The following is a 24,986-nucleotide window of genomic DNA, read 5'->3' as shown; positions in this document are numbered from 1 at the left end:
GTAAGCCCCGCCACTAATGCAAATAGTGCAAATAGGGAAAATTTAAGTCAAGCCACTAGTGAGCCACTACTAATGTCTTGACATTAGAACATTTAAACGCACGACATAAAAGCTACTTCTTATTCCGCCTCTAGGGGTTAAGCTTGGGGTTAAGGTACCAAAATATAGACCTCTTTATGCAAATTGGGGGTGAGGGTTGTGGCGGGGGTTAACTTTTTGGCGTGGCTTATCTAGACAGAATAATAGTAGTAGATGCCACTGTATGCAAGTGTCTGTATTAATGTTCTCGATTGTTGTTCTACATAGAATACACAGTTTTTGTTTTTTTTTATTCTGGCTATTTCTGACGATGAGTGACTAAGGAGAGGGGGGGGGGGGGGGGGTAAAAAAATTTAAAGCGTGACATCATTTAAGGATGTTCCCAAAGCTATAACAACATGTGCATAAAAGGATATTTACTTGTCCTTAGCGTTAATTGATTTGTATTTATTTATATTGAACAATATAAAACCTGCGTTTTCAGACTATTATTTTACTCGGGCGAAACAAAAAGCTGGAACTATTATAGAGTTAATGAGAACAAAACATGTCTGTCACCTCTAGCAGTGAACAGAGTGAGATTGAAAACGATGACTCATCAATTGATTATATAGGTAGATATAAGTATTTTTGTATATATTCCACCAAGCTTTAAAATTAGTGAAGCTTCTGTGTGATGTTACATGTCTTATGATGGTGATGGTTTAGATGTTGACGAAGAGATGTCTGGAATAAACACTGATCAAAAGTCCAGAAGGAAATTAAACTAACCTTTCTCTCCACAGCAACACGGTGATGTAACTATATTACATCTTATATATTGCGTCAAGACTCCATGTATTCATTATTCGTTTTCATCACTATTTGTTCGCAATCCGATTCACTCATATAACACACAGCATCACAAATACGATACATACAAAGTTGTTTTTGTTTTTGCTTTTTGCACGTGCACATATGAAGCATAAAATTATTTTATTTACAGCTGCATTTAGACATAGATCAGTTACTAATGATCTCAGAACAAAATATCTCAGACAAAAGTTCTCAAGGACAAATGACTTCAAGGACAAAATATATCAAGGACAAATGATCTCAAGGACGAAATATCTCAAGGACAAAATATCTCAGACAGCAAATCACAAGAACTGATGATCTTAAGAACAAAAGATAGCATGGGCATTAGAGACATATTTTTCCTTGTTTTGTTTACCTGTACAGTTACACACAAAAGTATATTGTTGTTCTTTTTACCAGAATGTGTACACACTATTGTCTGTTTTAATCTGTACAGTTACACAAAAAGTTTAAAGTTGTTCTATTCACCGGTCTATTTTTACCTGTACAGTTACACAAAAAAGTTTAAGGTTGTTCTATTCACCGGTATATTTTTACCTGTACAGGTATACAAAAAGCTTAAGGGTTTGTTCTATTCACCGGTATATTTGTACCTGTACAATTTCACAAAAAGTTTAAGGTTGTTCCATTCACCGGTATATTTTTACCTATACAGGTACACATGAAGTACTTGAATGCCAAGAAGGTGAGCTTGAAGCAGGTTTGGACGTTCACACACAAAAATGCAACAAACCTCACGATGGGTTTATCCCCATACAAGACCTCTCCACTCAACATTTTCCTCCTGGTTACCATAACGACGACCTTCTCGAGTTTACAAAAACTCTGGCCGAACTAACAGTCAAGATTGATGTTAAGTTTATCAGCAATGACAGACCGAAGCTGACGCCCATCACTAGAGAGCCGTATCCGTTTTACCACGCCAGGGGTAAGAGAATTATGACGGTGGGGACTGGTCGGGTGTACGAGATGACCAGGTACACAGAAGACATGGACGAATCTTTTCGAGAGTACAGGACATGTCCGTGTCCTATTTGTGTTAACTCTAACACGCCCAAGGATGAGTGGTGGGAGGCGGTGGTTCTGACGTCAATACACGTGGTGTTTGACGACATTGAGGCGACAAAATCAAGCTGTAGATTATGGTATGATAGTGAAAACAGTCCCAATGTTAAACTGTATGGTTGGGAGATGGCTGGGTCAAACACGGAGAGAGACATGGCAATGTTTTACTGTGCGACGCATGATTTAGAGGTAGGGGATCAGCTCGAGAAAACGGTCAGAAAATTTGATAATCTCCAGTTCGAAATGTGGGAGAAATACAAAGACAGGGCGGACGAGAAAGTGATGATTATAGTGTCTCACCCCCATGGCTGTGTAAAGCACGTATCTGTGGGCCGCTGGGTGGATAAGGAGCAGAAGACTGATAGACTCACCAGCTACACATACACAAACTGCACATGTCGAGGTAGCAGTGGGGCACAGATCTACAGAGTAGGGTGTAAGCTGTCAGACCACCCCCACCGCGGATCTAAGTCAACGGGATTAAACCAAAGCGGGTGTGAGGTGGACTGAAATGTAAATTTGTCGTCTCTAGCCTTTTGCTATCATACTATTCATATATAGCGTCTATTTTTGGATATAGCACCAGCCAGGGGCGTAGCGAGGGGAGAGGGCGGGGGGTGCGCGGGTGACACAGATTTAAGGGGTGACACCAAGACAAAAAATAGCAAAATATATAGAGAAAACTTGAGGGAGAGGGTGCAAATCGAAAGTTTGAGGGGGGTGGTGCAAATCGAAAACTTGAAAGTTTGTCCACGGGAAGGGTCGTTACGCCTCTGGGGGGTGACACCATTGAGTGCCGCACCGGGTGACACCCGACCTCGCTACGCCACTGGCACCAGCAATTACTAAACGCTAACTACGCTAAGTGGTTGAAAAATGGTCTGTTTATTAATTCGAAATGATATTTTTTTTATCTATGATTCGCAAATTTAAACTTACAATAATTTGATATAGGGTATATGGTTTAAATATACTTTCCTTGAAAATAAATTATAATGTCATATTTTGTAAATGTAGGGTATTTGTGATATTTATTTAAATAAACCGGGAGTGATCTCCCCTAAACTTTCTCGAATATTCTTGTATAACACTACGATGGATGGCAACTCGTGATAAAGAAATGATTTTTAATCCATTTTTAATTACTTAAACTTTTAAAAATAGAATAGAATCTATTAGAAAAAATAATTGCGCACCAAGTGAACGCCAAACAATATGTGTATAACAGTATGAAATACTATTAGCACTTTATAAATTTACATGCGTTTTTTTCAGAAATCGGAAATAGCTTTTAAATTACTACTTCCAGTCGACGGAAATTACTCAAATATTTAACAGAAGGCAGAAAATCAGATCCTTTACCTATATGTAAATTTCCTTTATCTATCTGAAACAGTTGTAAAGTTATGGGCTTTTGAAAAATTGAAAGTAGGATGAATTTCACTTCCCGTTATCGGAAATCGCTGAAAAGTTGACACAACTACTATTTTGATATAATACTTTTATATATGAAATTTCATCAACCTAGCTGTAACGGTATTCAAGTTATCGTGTTTACAGACATACAGACATACACACACACAGACATTCCAACAAAATTGCAAAACTATGTTTTTCGGACTCAGCGAGGTGTAGTATGTTGCGATTTTTGAAAATCTTGATTTTTTTTTCACGATTACAATACTTTTTCTATACTCCGTATACGAGAAAGTTAAAATGATCGATATTTTGTAAATAATCGCTACGAACTGACCCGCGACGTAGCATACGCCGCTATCTAGGCCTAGTTGTTTTATTTTCTGCTTATCAGTCATTCATAATTTGTGAATTCGACACTACCCCCCTCTCGCCCAATGAAAGCAGCCGTTTACAGACGACAATGAAAAGATCAAGAAGAAATTGTTAACTCCTCTTTGTTTCAAATCGTTTAATACTAAATTATCTGCCCGTAGTAGCCGTCACTAATTGTAAACATTCGTCGTGTACTAAAGCTCACCAGAATGGTTAGGGTGGGGGTGGGGGTGGTAGATATATGCCCACCCCCCCCCCCCCCTCGCCCGGCGCCCCCCCCCAATTGATTTAATTTATAAATGCATTTTCAAAGTGCCCCCTCTCCTCAGAGAAAAAAAAAAACCCACTAAAGTTAGCAGAAGAAAGGAAAAATCAATTTTCCTCACACCACATACGACAACAGCAAGAACTTTATTTTTAAAACAATATTTATCTCTCTCTCTCTCTCTCTCTCTCTCTCTCTCTCTATATATATATATATATATATATATATATATATATATATATATATATATATATATATATATATATATATATATATATATATATATATATATTTCTTTTCTTGGGCAGTGCATCCTCCGAATAGATGCCTGAAAGAAACTCTGGTTAATGTCATTCTTGAATAAAACACTACTTTGTAATACTACTCTATCATATATATTCGGTGTGTATAAACTCGTGTCCGATAGTTTGAAATTGTGAAAGCTATCAGTGGCATTTAGATTAAAACGTATTTGAATGTTAGTCGTAGTAACATACCATACAACAGGGGAGGTTAATGAGAACTAAAAAAAAAGGTCTTTGAATTTTTCGATTACCTCTGCATTACGTTATAACTTATACGAAAGAAATACGTTTTCGGGTGACGAATTTCCCGGGATGATGTGTACAAAACCTCCATCAGTATGTTTTTAAGTGCACTTTTTACTTTCTCGTATATACGTAGTATAGAGAAAGTATTGTAATCGTGCAAAAAAAAAAACAAAATCGAGATTTTTACAAATCTCGACGTTTTACACCTCACTGATACGGAAAAACATAATTTTGCAATCTTGTCCGTATGTCTGTGTGTGTGTGTGTCTGTGTGTCTGTGTGTGTGTCCGTGTGTAAACACGATAACTTGAGTACCGTTACAGCTAGGTTGATGAAATTTCATATATAAGTATTATATCAAAATCGTAGATCCGTATCAACTTTTGAGCGATTTCCGACAACCGGAAATGGTAATTTTTCTACTTTGAATTTTTCAAAAGCCTATAACTTGAGTACTATTTCAGATAGATAAATGAAATTTCACATGTAAGTAAAAGATCTAATTCTCTACCTCAGTGGTTCCCAACCTTTTTCGAGTGGCGACCCCCTTTTATAAAAAGTAAGTGACCCGCGACCCCCCATAGAATTAAAAAGCCGAAATTAGTATGGAAATTAATAAGCACTAAAATAAGATTTTCTAGTAGACTTTCAATATGAACTACTCTTGATAACTGTTTTAATAGCATGAGTAAAATTGCATACTATTCACTAAACGTTCGTGGTTAACTTTTTAATTAAATTTAATTTTTTTTTGTTAACGCCAACCTATGTTATTATAATTATCTTAATTTTGTTTTTAATAGAAGAATAGTGTTGAAAATATATTATCGAAAAGTCAATCAATTTTACGTTTGGCTATGAATGGTGAATACTACACCAAAATTGTGTCTGCAGTTTTTCATCTTACTCGGAATCATTCTGCAAATCAAAGAATTCATTCATATAATTCATCGGGAAATGCTGGCAACATTCAGAGTTTCTTCCAGGCATCTTTTCGGGAGGGGGGGGGGCAAAGCCCCCCGAAATTTTTTTTACCGCCCCCCCCCCCCCCCCGAACGAAATGAAATTTATATAAATTATATAGAAAATATATACTTTTAACAGTGTCCGCCCCCCCCCGAAGAAAGTCTACCGCCTCCCACCCCCCCCCCCCCCGAAAATTTCAAGAGCCCCCCCGGAGAAAAAAGTCTGGAAGAAACACTGGCAACATCAAGGGAAGAAGAGAATGGGGGATACGTAAATGCAGATTCTTCTTTTTTTCAGCTCAGAGAAATAGCGATGCAGTTCGTTTTCAAGAGATTCAAGATACCCAGAAATCGCTTCTTTCAAAATTTTAATTATCTCACAATCAGATTCATCTACCACACCGCAGAGTTTCTCAAATTTACAATATTTCCAAGATTTAATTTCTTTACCGATTTTGCAGTTTGGATAAAAATGCCCCGAGATTATCATGGAAAGTTATAATATTCGTTCATTTTTCCTGAAGTTTCAGGTTAAGCTTACCTTGATGTTCGAAAACATCTGCTAGGCATGATACTCTCTCCAACCACTCGTTGTCGTTTTAAGTATACCAAAAAGTCTTGTTTTCTTTGCACTTCCAAGAACAATTTGATTTCAGATTTCAATTCAAAAACACAATTAACAACATTTCGTTTGACAGCTTAATAAAGCGTTTGATGAGATTTTCTCCTACTGTGTTTTTTGTTTTTTTTTGCTGGGCATTTTCTATCGCAACTTCATTTGATGCTTGCACTAATGCTGGTAAAAACTTCCCGTTCGATCAAGTCTCTGGCGTTTGCAACTAGCTTCTTACCGACGAAAGAACTCCATATATTTTTTGGTGTGTTCCGAATGACTCGTCTCAAATGACGTTTTAGTTTTGAAGATTTTATAGATTCGTGAATGAGAACAACTTTGTACAGTGAGCTTTGTTTCTTCTCTATTACATTTCCAGTGATGTTAATGAAGCCGAATTTTAAAAAATTCTTCTAAATATATATGTTTTGTTTCAAATTACTAAGGTTTAGTATACCAGTCGGCGACCCCCTAGAAAGATCATCGCGACCCCCAGGGGGGTCGCGACCCCCAGGTTGGGAACCCGTGCTCTACCTTCTGTTAAATTTTGAGTAATTTCCGTTGACCGGAAGTAGTAATTTACGCTACTTCCGATTTCTCAAAAAACTAATGTAAATTTTTAAAGTACTAATACTATTGCGCACTATTACGCACATTTGGTTTTGGTGCTAGCTTGGTGCGCATTTTTTTTCTACTAGATTTTATTCTATTTTTAAAAGTTTAAGTAAACAAAAATCATGTCTATATTCCGAGTTGACATCCCACGTAGTGTTATATTAGAATATTCGAGAAAGTTTAGGGGAGATTACTCCCGGTTTATTATTACTTTGATTTTAAAATTACGCTTATGCTCCACAGATAGCTAAAGTCATTATATAGTGCATGTTTGCAACGTTACGTCTGTATTTGCTTTGATTAAAAAAATGTAGTCGCTGTACAATTTAAAAGGTATAGGGGATTTAACTAATTAGGAAACATAATTTGAAACTATAACGATTGTATACCAAATGTTGTGATTAACTCAGATTTTTATAAAATGAGATATGGAAGGAAGGGTCTATTTTATATTGTTTTAACGAAAGCTACATGGAGATGATTTTTAATAGAATAAAGATTAAAGTTATAAATCGGGAATTTCTAGACTAGATTTAGATCTAGTTAGAACTTAAAACGGATATTTGTCTCGGTTTTTCCAATGACTATACATTCTAATAATAGAAACTACGTCTCGAAATTTGTTATAGGGCTATGTATAACATTATCATTATCAGCAATAAATTGAAATAGTAAGTTGAAGAAAATATCGACCATTATTACTTTTTAATACGCTGGACCCAATATTTAGAAAAATACTTTATAGTAGGCTAGCATTGTTTTAAAACGAACTCATTTTCTATTATATTGGTAAGTAAATTCTGTCTAATCTAATTAAATAATATTAATAAATAGTAGTCTGGTCGACCAAATAATTAAGTAGTCTAAGGAAAAGTCTATAGCTTTTATTTCGTTTCATTGTTGACATTGGTTTTTAATAAAAGGAAGTGTTAATTGCGTAAAAAAAAGAGCTTCTGGTCTAACTAATCTAACGGTACTAAACTTTTAAACAACGATGATTGTGTCTATTCTTTTTAAGCACAGTTTAAATACTTCCTCTATACTTCGTTTACGAGAAAGTAAAAATACATCAATATTATTGAGTGGCGGCGAGGTCCGTTTGTCAAATCACAATGTTGATTTTATTATTGCGTAATGACATTTTATTTCAGCTGACCTCAACACTATGACAAGCGAAGAAGATTTATCGATACATTTTAAAGGTAAAGTAATTTCATTATCTTTCTCCAATGTAAACTAAATCTCGTGCAATAAACAGCAACTTCATTTAAAGTTTACTACTTAATTTGGCGCTAATGCTTTATTTTATTTTACCAATAATTTCTTAAATATCTTATGTTGGATTCGATTTGTGTTAGATTGCACATGTTTTCGTCCTTGATGTTTATTGATGTGTAATCGCCAAAGTAGTTTGTTTACTATAAATAAATCCATCAAAATTAACAATAGTTTACGACATTATGCAGGATCACAAACAAACACATTTTACACAGAAAGCATACACATATCTTATAGAAATGAAAACATATTACACGGAACATCAGCCCAAAACTAATAAACATCTGGTCGAGAAACACAATGTAGCCTACTTAAAATGTAGTCTTTTGTGTTTACAGGTGCACATGAAGTACTTGAATGTCTTGAAGGTCAAGGTGAGGTAGATCTACACACACATTGGGCAAACTGTAGGAAAAATCCTGACCATAAACACTTTATTCCTGTAAACAACTTATCATTAGAATACTTTCCTCCTGATTACCGTGAAAATGATATATATGATTTCACAAAAGCTATATCAGACCTAACGGTTAGGATAGCGATTACATTTGCTAGTCCAGACAGACCAGAGTTTGTACAAGACACCGACGAACCGTATCCGTGCTACCAAATCAGAGATAAGCACGTACTGAGGACAGGCACTGGGAAGGTGTGTCGTGTGACCAAGCACACAGAGGGAATGGACGGCCACAACACTTGTCCATGTCCTGAATGTAAACACCCCAACACGCCCAGCAAAATCTGGTGGGAAGTTGTGGTTCTAACAGCATCACATGTGGTTTATGATGACAGTGAAGCGAGACAGTCCAGTTGTAGGTTGTGGTTTGATGAGGAGAATTGTCCCATAGTCAATATTCACGGGTGGAAGGTGGTTGGTTTCCACACAGTTGGTGACGTATGTGAGTTGTCTTGTACGACACATGATGAAGAGTTATGTTGTAAACTGCAGGAGATGTTGTTGCGGGAAAATGGTCTATTTCAGAAATTAAGCGACAAATATAAATGTCGTAAAGATGTAGATAAGCTGACCATTATAGTGTCTCATCCTCATGGTTGTTCCAAGCAGGTTTCTATAGGTTTTTGGGTACACAGGCAGGTATATCAACAGTTAATGGGGAAAGCAACAAGTTATACGTACACAGCTAGCACATGCCCAGGTTCTAGTGGAGCGATGGTCTACAGACTAGGATATAGCTGGCCTGCCCATCCTCACAGTGGAGCTAATTCTGGTGGATTAAATTATAGTGGGTCAGGTGGATGGGACTTTAACCGATTGTGATGAATCTTAATGTTAGTTTTCTTAACATTACTTATATACAAAAAAAAGCTTCTATTGATCAAGAAAGTAATTCAGCTATAAATCAAATAAGCCAAATGTTGTTTCTTTGTTACTACATGAAGTCACGGATTTCTGAACATTTTACTTTTAAATGTGAAGCAACGTATACAATACATTAATAAACAAGGAGCTTATTATTTTAATCTTTCTGTTTAAAAATCACAGAGATCCAGTCTTTCAGTTCTATAAGTTTTTTAATAATCTCTTATTTAAAAACGATAAATTAAACTATCGAACACTTCACACATGGTGCACCAACCAGAAGGAAGCCAGATTAATCTTCATACAAGTCATCTTAAAACATAAGCTATTTCCTGAAAACCTCCTAGCATGTATTACAATAAATATTGACAAAATAAAAATCACAAGCTTGAACAAAATCGGGTTTACAAACTTTTTATGAAATTATATTCTTGTAAATGAGGGTGCTAAACCCTGACTATCAGAATTCCTATTATCTCAGGATACGTTTTTTTTTAATTTTCTGTTTCTAATTGGCATTTTTTCTAATTGGCGTTTTTCTAATAACTATAATTATTTTAACTCATATTTTCAACAGCTCAAATACAGCTTGAGAGACTTTAAAACACTTATCATTTTAATACTTTACATTTAAAGTAACCTACTGATTTAACAGATAAAAGTAATTGTAAAAGTTAATTGTAATTTATTTTCGTTTAATTTCATACGATGCCAATTTTGTTTGCGCAAGATTCTGTAGCTCGTTAATTTAAATTGTTGCCAATTTCTCAATAAATATTTTGTGTTTCTTGGATCTCAGTCGACATATCTAATTAAATTTTGTAACGCAATAGAGTTGCATAACCAAAACCTATTGCGCACCTTATGTACAATATATTGCGCGCATAATAGTGCGGAAAAGTGGTAGGTAGCTATACTAATTTCAGACAATTTTAATTAATTCCTAAAATGTTTATTAGTCATCCAAATAAGTTAAATTTGATGTCATATTGCATTGCCTTCGGAGAATTCTATGGGCCTAAAGTAAACAGCATTTATTTAGTACTGCTGACGTTATTAGATCACGCCCTTTGGTGTTTTGTTAGTGTGTGTGTGGTAGTGGTGGGTGGGGGTGGCTACATATAATGGTAAAAAAATGTGTACATATTTGCATTCGTTAGCCTGTTTTGGATCCAATTTCCTGCTTATTGAACATAATAGACACTTTTTAAAATTTTCAGTTTTGTAAATCAGGTTGTCGAATTTTCCTATAATTATCTTGAATAGCAGCCTATATATTATTGTCTCAGATATATATATATATATATATATATATATATATATATATATATATATATATATATATATATATATATATATATATATATATATATGAGGTATATTATTCATGTTTTCGATTTCTTTTCTCTTTATTTTCCATCCAGTAACTTAGCTGGATGTTTGTAAAGTTTGTTGTGTTTGTTTGTTTTACTTAGATATGTTTTATGACTAGGGCATGTACTTGTTCGTTTTAATAATGAATGGTTCCACTTTTTTTGTGAATAATTAAAATAATAAACCAATTTTGATCTTTACTTTTTTAAAAATCTAGATTAAGGTTAAGGTTTAATCACCATGTATATATATATATATATGTATATATATATACATGGTGATATATATATATATATATATATATATATATATATATATATATATATATATATATATATATATATATATACATATATATATATATTAAAACAAGATAAATCGTAGTAAATGATTTAAAAAAATTAACCGGGAATGATCTCCCATAAGATTTTGCGAATATTCTTATATAAAACTACGGGGAATGGCAACTCGGGATATAGACAAATGTTTAAATCCATTTTTAATTACTTAAATTTTTAAAAGTAGAATAGTGTTATGCTCAGTTGACGTCTTTCTGTTGGGAACTAGCCATAACACAATTAAAAACCAGGGGCGGAACTACAGTGCCGCCAGACCCCGCAATGCGGGGGGGCCCACGCCGTTTAGAGGGCCCACAACCGCCCATAATCATTTTTTAAAAGTTAAAATTAATTTTCTTGCATTTTTGACCTGATGGTTGTTTTGAAAAAAGAATACTGTAGCTGCGGTTGGAGTATCTTTATTCTATAGACACCATCCCACGCTCTTGTATATTCTTTTTTCCTACAATCAAATACACGCTGTTGTCGGCAAAATTCTTTTGAAAAAACATCAATTGCGCGAGAGGCCGCTAGATATTAAGACGGCTTTTTGAGACCATCCCAAATTTGGTACTGATGGATAAAAGCACATCGGTGCTTTGTTGTCCATTTTAAGTTCCTTTCTCAGACCTCCCCTCTCATTCTTAGCCTTACAAGAAGCGAATAGATAGCGCCTCAACAACAACGCTGGCTCGAATCGGTGGTAGTTTTGATAAACTAGCGCTCCAACAACAAAGCTGGCTCGAATCGGTGGTAGTGTTGACAAACTAGCGCTCCAACAACTAATATCCAAGAAATAAAGTGCCGACATTGTTTACATTTAATAACCACTGTTCTAGAAAACAAGGCAAACGTCTCAAATAAATAAACGAATGATACCGGTTTATATATATATATATATATATATATATATATATATATATATATATATATATATATATATTAGTTTCGTCACTGGCACCTTGATAGTGGTTTTGTAAATAACAAGCAGATAACAGATATAATACAGTAGTGATATTATATAGTAGCTAAGACATGCTGTTGCATAAACATTTTTTTTTAAATCTATATATATAAAGCAAAGTGGTCGGGTGCCCGATAGGGCGCTTCCCGGCGCCGCAGGCGCGTCAAATTTGGCACGATGGTGCCTTGGGGCGATAGAACATGATGGCCGGTGAAGGTTTGCCGAAAAGTCTACGGACAGGGGATCAAAACTGACCTCGACTGACCGGCGCCTAATATGGGCTATATTACGAAAAAAAATTTCCTCCGACGACCCCCCTTGAAATTTTGTGAGGTGGTAGGAGACCGCCCTGGGGTGTCACAAAAAACTCGGCATATCTGGGAAAACTTCGTAAAGGGGTCAAAACTGACCAGTCGTATTACCTTATATAATCTTTGTATTTTATGGGAAAAACAGAGGGTCATTTCAACGCAGACTTCAGGGTACTTAAACTCAGTATATCTGGCTAATTTTTTGCATACTCTTAGGTCAATGGCTTGACCTTTAGGAAAATCTGTCGGTTAAACTCAAAGCCCTCGACGAGGGCTAAAAAGTGACCGCGAGTGAAATTCTCTTTATATGAGCTCTATTACGAAAAAAAATTCCTCCGACGACCCCCCTTGAAATTTTGTGAGGTGGTAGGAGAACACCTTGGGGTGTCACAAAAAACTCGGCATATCTGGGAAAACTTCGTAAAGGGGTCAAAACTGACCAGTTGTATTTCCCTATATAATCTTTGTATTTTATGGGAAAAACAGAGGGTCATTTCAACGCAGACTTTAGGATACTTAAGCTCAGTATATCTGGCTAATTTTTTGCATGCTCCTAGGTCAATGGCTTGACCTGTAGGGAAAACTGTCGGTTACACTCAAAGCCCTCGAAGAGGGCTAAAAAGTGACCGCGAGTGAAATTCTCTTTATATGAGCTCTATTACGAAAAAAAAATTCCTCCGACGACCCCCCTTGATATTTTGTAAGGTGGTAGGAGAACGCCTTGGGGTGTCACAAAAAACTCGCCATGTCCGGGAAAAATCGGGAAATGGGTCAAAACTGACCAGTCGTATTTCCCTATATAATCTTTGTATTTTATGGGGAAAACAGAGGGTCATTTCAAAACGGATTTTATGGCACTTACCCTCTTTACATCTGGCTCAGTTTTGGCATGCTTATAGGTAAATGGCTTGACCTTTAGGGAAAACTGTCGGTTACACTCAAAGCCCTCGACGAGGGCTAAAAAGTGACCGCGAGTGAAATTCTCTTTATATGAGCTCTATTACGAAAAAAAAATTCCTCCAACGACCCCCCTTGAAATTTTGTGAGGTGGTAGGAGAACACCTTGGGGTGTCAAAAAAACTCGGCATATCTGGGAAAACTTCGTAAAGGGGTCAAAACTGACCAGTTGTATTTCCCTGTAGAATCTTTGTATTTTATGGGAAAAACAGAGGGTCATTTTAACTTAGACTTCAGGGTACTTAAACTCAGTATATCTGGCTAATTTTTTGCATACTCTTAGGTCAATGGCTTGACCTTTAGGAAAATCTGTCGGTTACACTCAAAGCCCTCGACGAGGGCTAAAAAGTGACCGCGAGTGAAATTCTCTTTATATGAGCTCTATTACGAAAAAAAAATTCCTCCGACGACCCCCCTTGAAATTTTGTGAGGTGGTAGGAGAACACCTTGGGGTGTCACAAAAAACTCGGCATATCTGGGAAAACTTCGTAAAGGGGTCAAAACTGACCAGTTGTATTTCCCTGTAGAATCTTTGTATTTTATGGGAAAAACAGAGGGTCATTTCAACGCAGACTTCAGGGTACTTAAACTCAGTATATCTGGCTAATTTTTTGCATACTCTAAGGTCAATGCCTTGACCTTTAAGAAAATCTGCCGGTTACACTCAAAGCCCTCGACGAGGGCTAAAAAGTGACCGCGAGTGAAATTCTCTTTATATGAGCTCTATTACGAAAAAAAAATTCCTCCGACGACCCCCCTTGAAATTTTGTGAGGTGGTAGGAGAACACCTTGGGGTGTCACAAAAAACTCGGCATATCTGGGAAAACTTCGTAAAGGGGTCAAAACTGACCAGTTGTATTTCCCTATATAATCTTTGTATTTTATGGGAAAAACAGAGGGTCATTTCAACGCAGACTTTAGGATACTTAAGCTCAGTACATCTGGCTAATTTTTCGCATGCTCCTAGGTCAATGGCTTGACCTGTAGGGAAAACTGTCGGTTACACTCAAAGCCCTCGACGAGGGCTAAAAAGTGACCGCGAGTGAAATTCTCTTTACATGAGCTCTATTACGAAAAAAAAATTTCCTCCGACGACCCCCCTTGAAATTTTGTAAGGTGGTAGGAGAACGCCTTGGGGTGTCACAAAAAACTCGCCATGTCCGGGAAAAATCGGGAAATGGGTCAAAACTGACCAGTCGTATTTCCCTATATAATCTTTGTATTTTATGGGGAAAACAGAGGGTCATTTCAAAACGGATTTTATGGCACTTACCCTCTTTACATCTGGCTCAGTTTTGGCATGCTTATAGGTAAATGGCTTGACCTTTAGGGAAAACTGTCGGTTACACTCAAAGCCCTCGACGAGGGCTAAAAAGTGACCGCGAGTGAAATTCTCATTATACGAGATTTGGTCATTTGGTCTATGAACAGGGGAAGTAACTTTTTAATATAATAATTTTTAAAAAATTTGTATTCTCTTTTCAAGAAAAAAACAAAAAACATAAAATTTGCATTGTTTTAAATAAATATTTTGTTATAAATTAAGTTTTGCATTGTACTGAAATTGTAAAAATTAATTGCGAAATTAATTTATTATAATATTTGATTGATACTATTGAGAAAACCCTTGCAGTTCTAATAACCGTGCGAGTGATAAGTTTGCGAATATTCCATCAATATCTCTGCACCATGAATTTACTCCACTGTATAAATTTAGGCCCTAAGCATTTAAGATAGCAGCCAATAACCTATTAATTATTCAATTCCTTAATTTTTTTGAAAACCTAAGCGAAGCTAGGCAGTATGCCTAGTATACACATAAGCTGTAGTGTGAAAGATAGGCAAACGTTCATACCACAACCATAAAATATTTCCCTTTTTTCAAATAGCCAAATAGGGGTGCTCATAAGCTCCTTTTAATAGATTTGTAATAATCAAATTAAACAGCAGTTACTTATCTTAATTATTATTTGAAAAAAAAGTACTAAAGAATGGTATAGTATAATAATAAAATGTAGTCAAAACTAATAATATAAATAAAAAAAAAACATAGGAATAAAAATAACACGAGATACCATTACTTATACAAAGCTTCATGATTTATATACTTTTGACCGACTTAGTTAGTAAAGGTATTAAGGCAAACATAAATTAAAACAGATCAAAGCACTCATACACATGACATGTTGTTGTGGTTAGATTTAATTGAATTTTTGTTTTCAAAACCCGATGAGGCCAGAAATGAGTATCCTATGTTCGTATTGTGTGTTTATATATATATATATATATATATATATATATATATATATATATATATATATATATATATATATATATGTATATATGTATATATACATGTATATATACATATATGGGGGGCCCAAAATAATTTTTTGCGGGGTGGCCCAATTTTTCTAGTTCCGCCACTGTTAAAAACAGAGTCCAACGTTCATTTATCACAATAAAATATAATCTTTCAAGTACAACCGAGAAACACAGATAACCTTCAACTCCAAAACACTCCTACTTCTTAAGACAAACTCAGGTTACGCTCTGCTGACCATATCACACACTGCTTACACACGTCTTTTTCTCGCTGGCACACCAATTACAAAGGGAGGCCACTCTCATACACACTTTATATAAACAAATACATCACACCTCCTCCCTTAAAAAAATAGATTTCTTCTTTTCATTTGGTGAAATCTTTTTACAGTAGTTACCCTTTCCGGGGTTATATAAATGAAAAATGTTGAAGGAATCTATTACATGATGATAACTGAAAGCTAGAAGCTATACCTATACTACAAATTCGTACATTATTCTAATTTTGGAATAGTAGGCCATCCAACTCTCTTAGGTATTGTTTTAGCCTGCGTTTCCTTTTTGGCTTCTCTCCGCCAAACCAAGAACTAACTACAAGACAGCATTTCTAAGGTGTATCTTGCACAACTACTTAACATGTACAGTAAAAATTTTAATACAATATTTATCTGATCTTTTACATGCTTTAAATCTCCCTATAAATAAATGATGGCGGGTAAAAAAATTATATCTCTACAATAAAATGTTGGACGTACGCATGAATTCACTACTTATAGCTTTATACGTCTAGTCTATAAGTCAACTAGGTTTTTAAAAAAACATTTGTCATTAATAAAGCATTTGAATTGAATCACAAGACATCAGAACAATGTTACTTTCCTTTCGTTTTATGAAGTGAGATATATTGAAATAAATCTAGTCAATGATGACAATGAAAACTAGAAGCTATTCATATAATACAAGTTCGTACACCACTCTAATTTTGGTACAGTATTCTGGCTCTGGATGTCGATCTGGATCTCACTCTGGCTTTGGCTCTGGTTTCGGCTCTGGCTTTGGCTCTGGTTTTGGCTCTGGCTCTGGTTTTGGTTTTGGCTCTGGCTTTGGCTCTGGTTTTGGCTTTGGCTCTGGTTTTGGCTCCGGCTCTGGCTCTGGCTCTGGTTTCGGCTCTGGCTCTGGTTTTGGCTCTGGCTCTGGTTTTGGCTCTGGCTCTGGTTTTGGCTCTGGCTCTGGTTTTGGCTCTGGCACGGGCTCTGGCACGGGCTCTGGCTCTGACTTTGGCTCTGGCACTGGCTCTGGCACGGGCTCTGGCACTGATGTTGGCTCTGGCTCTTCTGCTCAGCTCTGGCTCTGGAGTCCAATCATTTTTGTTCCGATCCTGCTATTTTGACATCACAGTCTTTAACTATGATTAAAGTCTCATTAGTATCTTTGAAAAGACTATGAACTTGATACTGGATTAAAGTTACCTTCTGCTCAGCTGCCCTTGACCTAGTTCTCCACTCTGTTGACTTGTTGCCTAGATTGCGTGTCTGGTTGACTAGGTCTTCTGCAAGTGGGACAGTAGCTAGAGCTTTCATGTTGGTGGCGACGCAATGATTTGCTTCTGATGTGCTCAAGGACTGAGATGCTAATATTGTAGCTCTAAAATTTGATAACTTACTTGATATGCTAATGTAGTCAACTTTGTAGCTAGCAAGTTCTCTCAACTTCTCTCCTAGCTTTATCACTGTATTTTTAACTTCATTATTTATGGCCATGATGTCTGCAGCACTGTTCACAAGTTTTGTGGCTGTTGATACTAAGTCTTTTCCGGTCGGCGATGACTGCTGCCGTTAATACTAGATTTTTTCTAGTCGGCTGTAACGATGCCGTTAATACTAGAAATTTTCCCGTCGGTTGTGACACTGCCGTTGATACTAGAAATTTTCCAGTCGGTTGTGACGCTGCCGTTGATACTAGACACTTTCCAGTCGGCTGTAACGATGCCGTTAATATTAGATGTTTTCTAGTCGGCTGTAACGATGCCGTTAATACTAGAAAGTTTCTAGTCGGTTGTGACGCTGCTGTTGATACTCGAAATTTTCCTTTTTGTCTAGGGGTAAAAACTTGTCAAAAATCTTGTTGTTTCACATCCCGGACTTAAGCCCTCACTTGTTATGCTCAGTTGACGTCTTTCTGTTGGGAACTAGCCATAACACAATTAAAAACAGAGTCCAACGTTCATTTATCACAATAAAATATAATCTTTCAAGTACAACCGAGAAACACAGATAACCTTCAACTCCAAAACACTCCTACTTCTTAAGACAAACTCAGGTTACGCTCTGCTGACCATATCACACACTGCTTACACACGTCTTTTTCTCGCTGGCACACCACTTACAAGGGGAGGCCACTCTCACACACACTTTATATAAACAAATACATCACAATAGAATCTCGTAGAAAAAAGAATAGCGCACCATGTGAACGCCAAACAAAATGTGTATAATAGTAATAATAGTACTAAATATTATTAGTACTTTATAAATTCACACGTGTTTTTTTTTTGAGAAATGGGAAATAGCATAAATTACTACTTCTGGTCAAAGGAAATTACTCAAAATTTGAGAGAATGCAGAGAATTAGATTTTGTTTTTGTAAATGTAAAATTTAATTTATTTATCTCAAATAGTATTCAAATTATAGGCTTTTAAAACCTTGAAAGTAGAAAAAATATCGGAAATTGCTAAAAAGTTGATACAGATATACTTATATATGAAATTTCATCACCCTAGCTGTAACGATACTCAAGTTATAGTGTTGACAGACGCAAACACACACACACACACAGACATACGGACAAAATTGCAAAACTATGTTTTTCCGACTCAGGGAGGTGTAAAACGTCGAGATTTGCAAAAACCTCGATTTTTTTTTGCACGATTACAATACTTTCTCTATACTTCGTATACGAGAAAGAAAGTAAAAAATGATTGAATGTGCATTTACTTCCATTTAGTGCGTTACTGTTGAATTACAAAAGTGTGTTGTACCATTATATAGTTTTAAGGCTAGATTAAAAGAAAGTAGAATAATTTTGCTTTAGCATAGGTACAAAAACACTTTGTTTGAGCTAAAACTAACTTATCAAACTCGTACTGTATTTTTTATAATAAAAATTCTGAAATGTTTTTGCAAAAATGGCTGTAACCGATTGTAAAAAACAACATCGGGGATTTTTAAAATTAGTCTTTGGTCATAACGGGTTTATCCAACAGACGCTCATTTATGTAGATTTTCTAGCTAAAGTTTGGGAGTTTATTGATTTCAAACAGCTTTAGTAATTTAGTACTCGCTATAGTGCTCGAATTGTTAACGGTAAGAAGTTAATGTACTTACACACGTTTTAGCTATAAGCCAAGGTGTGGGTGAAAATTACGGATAGAAGTAAGAAAATAAGTTTGTTAAATACAAGCAAAACTCAAATGGTAAAACATCACTATTTTGTTTAGAGTATGCATTTAATGACGTTATTAAAAATTTAATTTTAAAATTAAAGTAAGGATACAAATAACTTTTTACGATAATTATATCATCAAATATTTAGTAAGACTAGAAAAAAATGTTAAACTTTATCTTTTTTTTTCCATTAGACATACGTATTAAACGTTGGGAATTACTAATACTAACTTGTATGCTATTCGTACTACCCTCATTTCTCTTATCCGGACCGGTAAAAGTTGGCAGAAACACGATAAACAATTAACAATAAACAATATGGCGTAATAGAATAAACAAGATTACAACGGAAATGATAAGTCAGTTGTTTTTTTGTTCCTAAGGAAATAGTTATTAACATTCGGCCCTTTAAAAACGTCATTTTAGGGGGGAAAAAAGAACAACAAATACTCGCGTTGAGAAAACTTTAAGCATACTAAATAATCGAACGATGAAAAGTGACAAGAGAATTCAGTGTAAGTCTACAAAACAAAGCAGTCACATGACATATTCAGGTCTAAAGAGAGAAAATGACAGCTCTGGCACTGCTTTATGTGGGATAAAAATCCTAGAGAAGAAATGATAATATGTTTTATTTTTAGTGTTATGGTTCATATCGCATGCTCATCGGCTGAAAAAATGTTTCTAAAGATTCTTGTGTATGTGAACGATGTCATTGAATTGAATTTATAGGACAGTAGAATAAATTGCTTATTGCTTGATTACATAGAACACTATCAGTATAAAGCAAATTTGTTTTCCATTTAGCAACTATTGGACTCACCAGTTGTATTATTTGATGGTAATTAGGACCATCTTGTGACCATTTTTGTTTACATTCTTGTGAATTTAAGTCAAACAATCCATCGCCCCTTACACATGTTTTGATTGAAGGGACACATCAGTTGATTTTTTCTAATGTTATGACTCTGAGTAGTTATGTAAATCGCAGCCGAGTCCAATCTTTGATGCCCTCCATCCAGTGTTTCTTCCAGACTTTTTTTCCGGGGGGGGGGGGCACTAGAAATTTTCGGGGGGTGGGGGTAGACTTTCTTCGGGGGGGGGGGCGGTAAAAATTTTCGGGGGGGGGGTCCATCTCCCCCGACGAGATGCCTGGAAGAAACTCTGCCTCCATCCAGTGACGTGTTTGCGTTCACTTTTAACTTACTGTATTATTGTTTTTGCTTTCTCGTATAAGAAATATAGAGAAGTATTGTAATCTTGATACAAATCGAAATCGAGATTTTCACAAATCTCTACGTTTCCCTGAGTCGGAAAAACTTAGTTTTTGCAATCTTGTTCGAATGTCTCTGTGTGTGTGTGTGTGTGTTATGTGAGTAGGTCTGTGAACACAATAACTTGAGTGCCGTTACTGCTAGGATGATGATTTCACATATAAGTATTAAATCAAATCTGTAGTTCTGCTTCAACTTTTCAGCGATTTCCAATATACGGAAGTGGAACTTACTCTACTTTTGGTTTTCCAAAAGTCTCTAAATTAAGTAGTGTTTCACTTAGACAAACGAAATTTCACAAAAATGCAAAAGATCTATATTCTTCCTTCTTTAAAAGTTTGAGTAAATTCCGTTGACCGAAAGTAGTAATATACGCTACTTTCAATGTCTCCAAAAAACAATATGAATTTATAAAAAATGATATTACGTACTACTATACACACATTGTTTGGCGTTCATTTGGTGCGCCAGTCCTTTTCCTACGAGATTCTATTCGACTTTAGAAAGTTAAAGTGTTTAAAAATTGATTAAAAATCATATCTATATCCCAAGTTGCCATTAGTGTGTTATATAAGAATATTCGAAAACGTTTAGCGGTGATCACTCCCGCTTTATTTTCTATGGTGTACAGGGATGGGGGTGGACACTACTGCCTTCTACCCCCCCCCCCCCCCCCTCTTCTTCCACTTTGAGAAAACGGGTAGCTATTTGCATGGACTCTTCTGTTAACAGAACACTTCCTACAATGCCGTGTATCGCTACAGGCCTACTTGTCGCCTGATGCAGGCCTAGTGTCTCATGCCTACCTGTATTCTGTCTAGCTTGTTGCAGTAAACATTAAAGCCTAGAGCTGATTGATTTTTACCTGTACCAGAGTATTGATTTTTTTCAGAAGTTATGTAGGCGTGATTATGATCAGCAAGCGGGGTGTATAGGGAAGTAGTCAACTGATCAGAAGAAAGAATGTGTTGAGATCGTTCATGGCTAGAATGTTGTGTAGTTCAACACAAGAGATAGACCATTAAATAGGCCATATAGAGCGTGGAAATATCCCCTAGTGTTATATCAGATTATTCGAGAAAGCTTAGGGGAAATCACCCCTGCTTTATTTGATAGGCCTGTGTCCCGTGTGACATGCCCATACCAATTTTACTTTATTTTTTTGGTCATGTTCCGTAGACTCTCAAAAGGACCAATCGAATAAGTGATCCTTTCACAAGCCTGTTAATTCGTTAAGTTATCTTGTTTCCAATACTTAAATTCTCATGTGGAGGTCTGCGTTAAGTGTCCATGCTACGTATCCTTAAATATTAATTTTTTGAAATAATTATCTTTTTAAATTAAAATTTGCACTAAAGCAAAAATAAACTTCTTCTGAATTAAATTTTTCTTTCTAGTTATTTTTTTTTCTTAGTGGGTAGGCCTACGCGTCACCTAAGTTCCCCCATTATACCTAGTAAACGGCTTATACTGTTCATAAAAGAAATAACAATAATTTATTTCTAAAAAGTATTGTTAGTAATGATATGCACGCTTAGCTCAAAATAAAGAAAGTATCAATAGCATTTGAATTATAAAAAATCAAGTTTACTGGTTTAAAATTTTTTCCAAATGTACATCACACACTGACACGAATGTATGTGTGTGTGAGTGTGTGTGAGTGTGTGTTTGTACATTAATTATTACATTTATCTTGAAAGCAATAGTTACATTGATTGTGTTCATTTTTTATTTAAATGATGAGTTCATTCATTATGTTGTTTCAATGCAGTAAAACGTTGTTACTGTTAAGACGTTCGCTACATCATGTCTAGTGAAAATAAAGAACAAAAATATTCCACAGGTAAAGTGAATTTTTTCAACTTTTTTGGTGGTCTTAGTGTCATAAATATCAAAATACTTTCTTAATTCCGTTCAGGTTGTAATGTTGCTTAGGATATTAAGTATAAATAGCTTAATACATCTTTTCTCCTGCATGGGTATCTATTTTTTTTCAGAAATTAGTCATGTTTGGTAGCAAGTTTTAATATATTATCTGTTTCTTTACCTCTAAAGGAATACACGAAGTATACGAAGAACATAATGAAAACGAGGAGATAAATTTACAGAACGACCAAAAGAACTGTGCAAAAAATCCTGGCCATACAAGTTTAGTACCGATAAATGAGTTAACAGCGGAACATTTTCCAGTGGGTTACCAAGACGAAGACCTTTTAGTCTTAACAAAAGGAATAGCCGACCTGACGGTTAGGATACATGTTGGATCCACCAAAACAACAGGAACTGGGATTGTGGGGCAGATAAAAAAATTCGATGAGGGGGATAAATGCCGCAACACTTGTCCATGTCCTGCTTGTGTTACTTCAGCTACACCCAACAAAGTATGGTGGAGAGTTCATGTATTAACAGCCACTCATCTGGTTTTTGATACGAAAACAGCTAGTAGTTCAAGCTGTAGATTATGGTTTGATGAAGAAGGTAGTAAGTTATTTATAATATTGGGGTGGAAGTTGGGTGGTTCACATACTAAAGGAGACGTTAGTGAGTTGTATTGTGCAACACATGACTCAGAAATAGGTGACAAGCTAGAAGAGATGTTGAGGCAGGTCAAAATTCTATATCAGACAGTAACTGATAAGTACAAGAGTGTTAGAGATAAGGACAAACTGACTATTATAGTGTCACATCCCCATGGCTGTTCGAAGCAGGTCTCTGTTGGTAGTTGGGTACACAGAGACGTATTCAACCATGAGATGGGGACACAAACAAGATACTTTTACGATACATGCACCTGTCAAGGTAGCAGTGGAGCTTCTGTCTACAGACTGGGGTATGACTGGCCTGCTCATCCCCACAGTGGAGTTAACAATAGTGGATTAAATTATAGTGCTTCTGGGGTGTGGGACTTGCACATGTAGGATAACTAAGATAGTAGCTTATCGGAATAGATTAATGCATAATAATTACAGGGGATTGAATCAATATTTTTTTTTTCATATATGGTTTATTTTTGTTTCTATATTTTTGTTTCTTTTCTCGATAATACGTGTTATTCTAATTTAATTTGTTTTCTCTCTCAGTTGTATACAATTACTTATTATGAAATACACGTCATGCAAATAAATGATAATCAGGGTGAATTCTAGTTATCAATTATTGTTTAGTAATGATGCTCATCCATTATACTAGCCATCGGTACCCGTTTCACGTGAATTATAGGCCTATATATTTTAAAATGTACTTGTTTGAGAAAAATAATTCATGAAATAGTTATTGGTCAAAACGCAATGTGCTTTACTATACGCTGAACAATATTTGTGACAAAGCAAAGAAATAACTAATTAGCTAAAAATCCGACACATTTAACAACATAGGCACACACTGACTAAGTGACTTATATGATTCCGTTAAAAATCTGGCTATTCAATTGTCATTATCTTTTTTTAAGTAATTTGTATTAGTTTTACCGATAAAATTGTATATATTTCATAGCGTACGTCTTGATGTGTAGATCTATAGATTTAGATCTAAATCAAATTTGAATGAAGTAGTTCCTTTCGTTAGTCTAAAATCGGAAGATTCACATATAAAAAAATAAAAAAACCAAGTTTGACTAGGTGTGTCTCGATCCCGCACCACCTGCGTAGACTTAAGTCCACTATCATCTCTGCTATTTAGGCACCTTTTCAAACTCGGAGAATGAAAGACTTATTTTAAAAAAACTTAAAATTACGCGAATATGCCTATTCTTTCAAATAATTTTTTTTATCTCAAATTAGCCAGTTCCAAATAAAGATTTTGTATAAAATAATTAAGTCTTGAAATATTTTAGGCCTAATATAGAAATTTATTTTTGGAATAGATTCTAGAGTAGATAGAGTCTAAATCTAGATCTTAGCGACTTATTAGCGTCTACGTCTAGTTTTTGCGTAGATTTAGATCTAGTCTAGCTAGATCTAGAATCTCTAGATCTAGAATCCAAATAGATAAAATAAATTTTATAAGTTTACGCCGGAAAAAATGTATTGTATACATTTCATAGTATACGTAGATCTAAATCAAATTTGAATGAAATAGTTCTTTTTATTTTATTCTAAACACGGCAGATGACGTCATTAGTTAATGTATAAACATTAGTGACGTCACAGTTTTATGCGTTCATTTTCACAAATATAAATGCTTTTCCTGTTGCATAATTAAAACTGTTTTTCTACATTCGAATATGCCTTTATTTTTTATTTTTCTTCTTAAAAAAAATTGTGGCTATACATTTAAAACATCTACTATATTATTTTCAACAAAATTCCGTATCAAGTTCTCGATATATCGCTGTAGATTCTGAGGTGATATCCGGCGAAAATATTTTGCGGACAGACAGAGAGAGAGAGAGGGGGAGAGAGAGAGGGAGAGAGAGAAGTCCGAACCAAGGCTATTATATATTTGGATATAAAGCAATCTATGTGTGTGTCTTTTAAGCATTACTAAACCTTTCACACAATCGTCATAAACTTTGGGAAGTGAATGAGAATACTCCTGGGGAGGTTTCTGTGGGGGAAAAAAAGCAAATTCCCTGGTGTAGTGCCCCGGCAGGTCGCGATTTTTTTTCTCTATATAAGGTAAAAAAAAGTCGATTGCAGC

General features: G+C 35.5%; 2 protein-coding genes across 2 annotated transcripts; both read left to right on the top strand.

Moving 5' to 3' along the window:
• Nucleotides 1-586: 586 nt before the first annotated feature.
• On the top strand, nt 587-9,582 carry LOC131943867 (uncharacterized). The gene is made up of 4 exons (XM_059304171.1): nt 587-653; nt 1,553-1,825; nt 7,914-7,964; nt 8,379-9,582. The coding sequence occupies exons 1-4, from the start codon at nt 587-589 to the stop codon at nt 9,317-9,319; spliced, it is 1,332 nt and encodes a 443-aa protein (XP_059160154.1). The 3' UTR covers nt 9,320-9,582.
• A 9,341-nt stretch (nt 9,583-18,923) lies between these two features.
• LOC131943897 (uncharacterized) lies at nt 18,924-24,560 on the top strand. Its single transcript, XM_059304213.1, has 3 exons — nt 18,924-18,993; nt 22,120-22,191; nt 22,404-24,560. The coding sequence occupies exons 2-3, from the start codon at nt 22,155-22,157 to the stop codon at nt 23,264-23,266; spliced, it is 900 nt and encodes a 299-aa protein (XP_059160196.1). The 5' UTR covers nt 18,924-18,993; nt 22,120-22,154; the 3' UTR covers nt 23,267-24,560.
• Nucleotides 24,561-24,986: the final 426 nt, after the last annotated feature.

This window comes from Physella acuta, unplaced genomic scaffold, assembly GCF_028476545.2.
Source record: "Physella acuta isolate Inbredline_101_S28 unplaced genomic scaffold, ASM2847654v3 ptg000040l, whole genome shotgun sequence".
NCBI classification, from domain to species: domain Eukaryota; kingdom Metazoa; phylum Mollusca; class Gastropoda; family Physidae; genus Physella; species Physella acuta.
The sequence above is the reverse complement of the archived record's forward strand: the minus strand, read 5'-3'. Positions and strand labels throughout refer to the sequence as shown.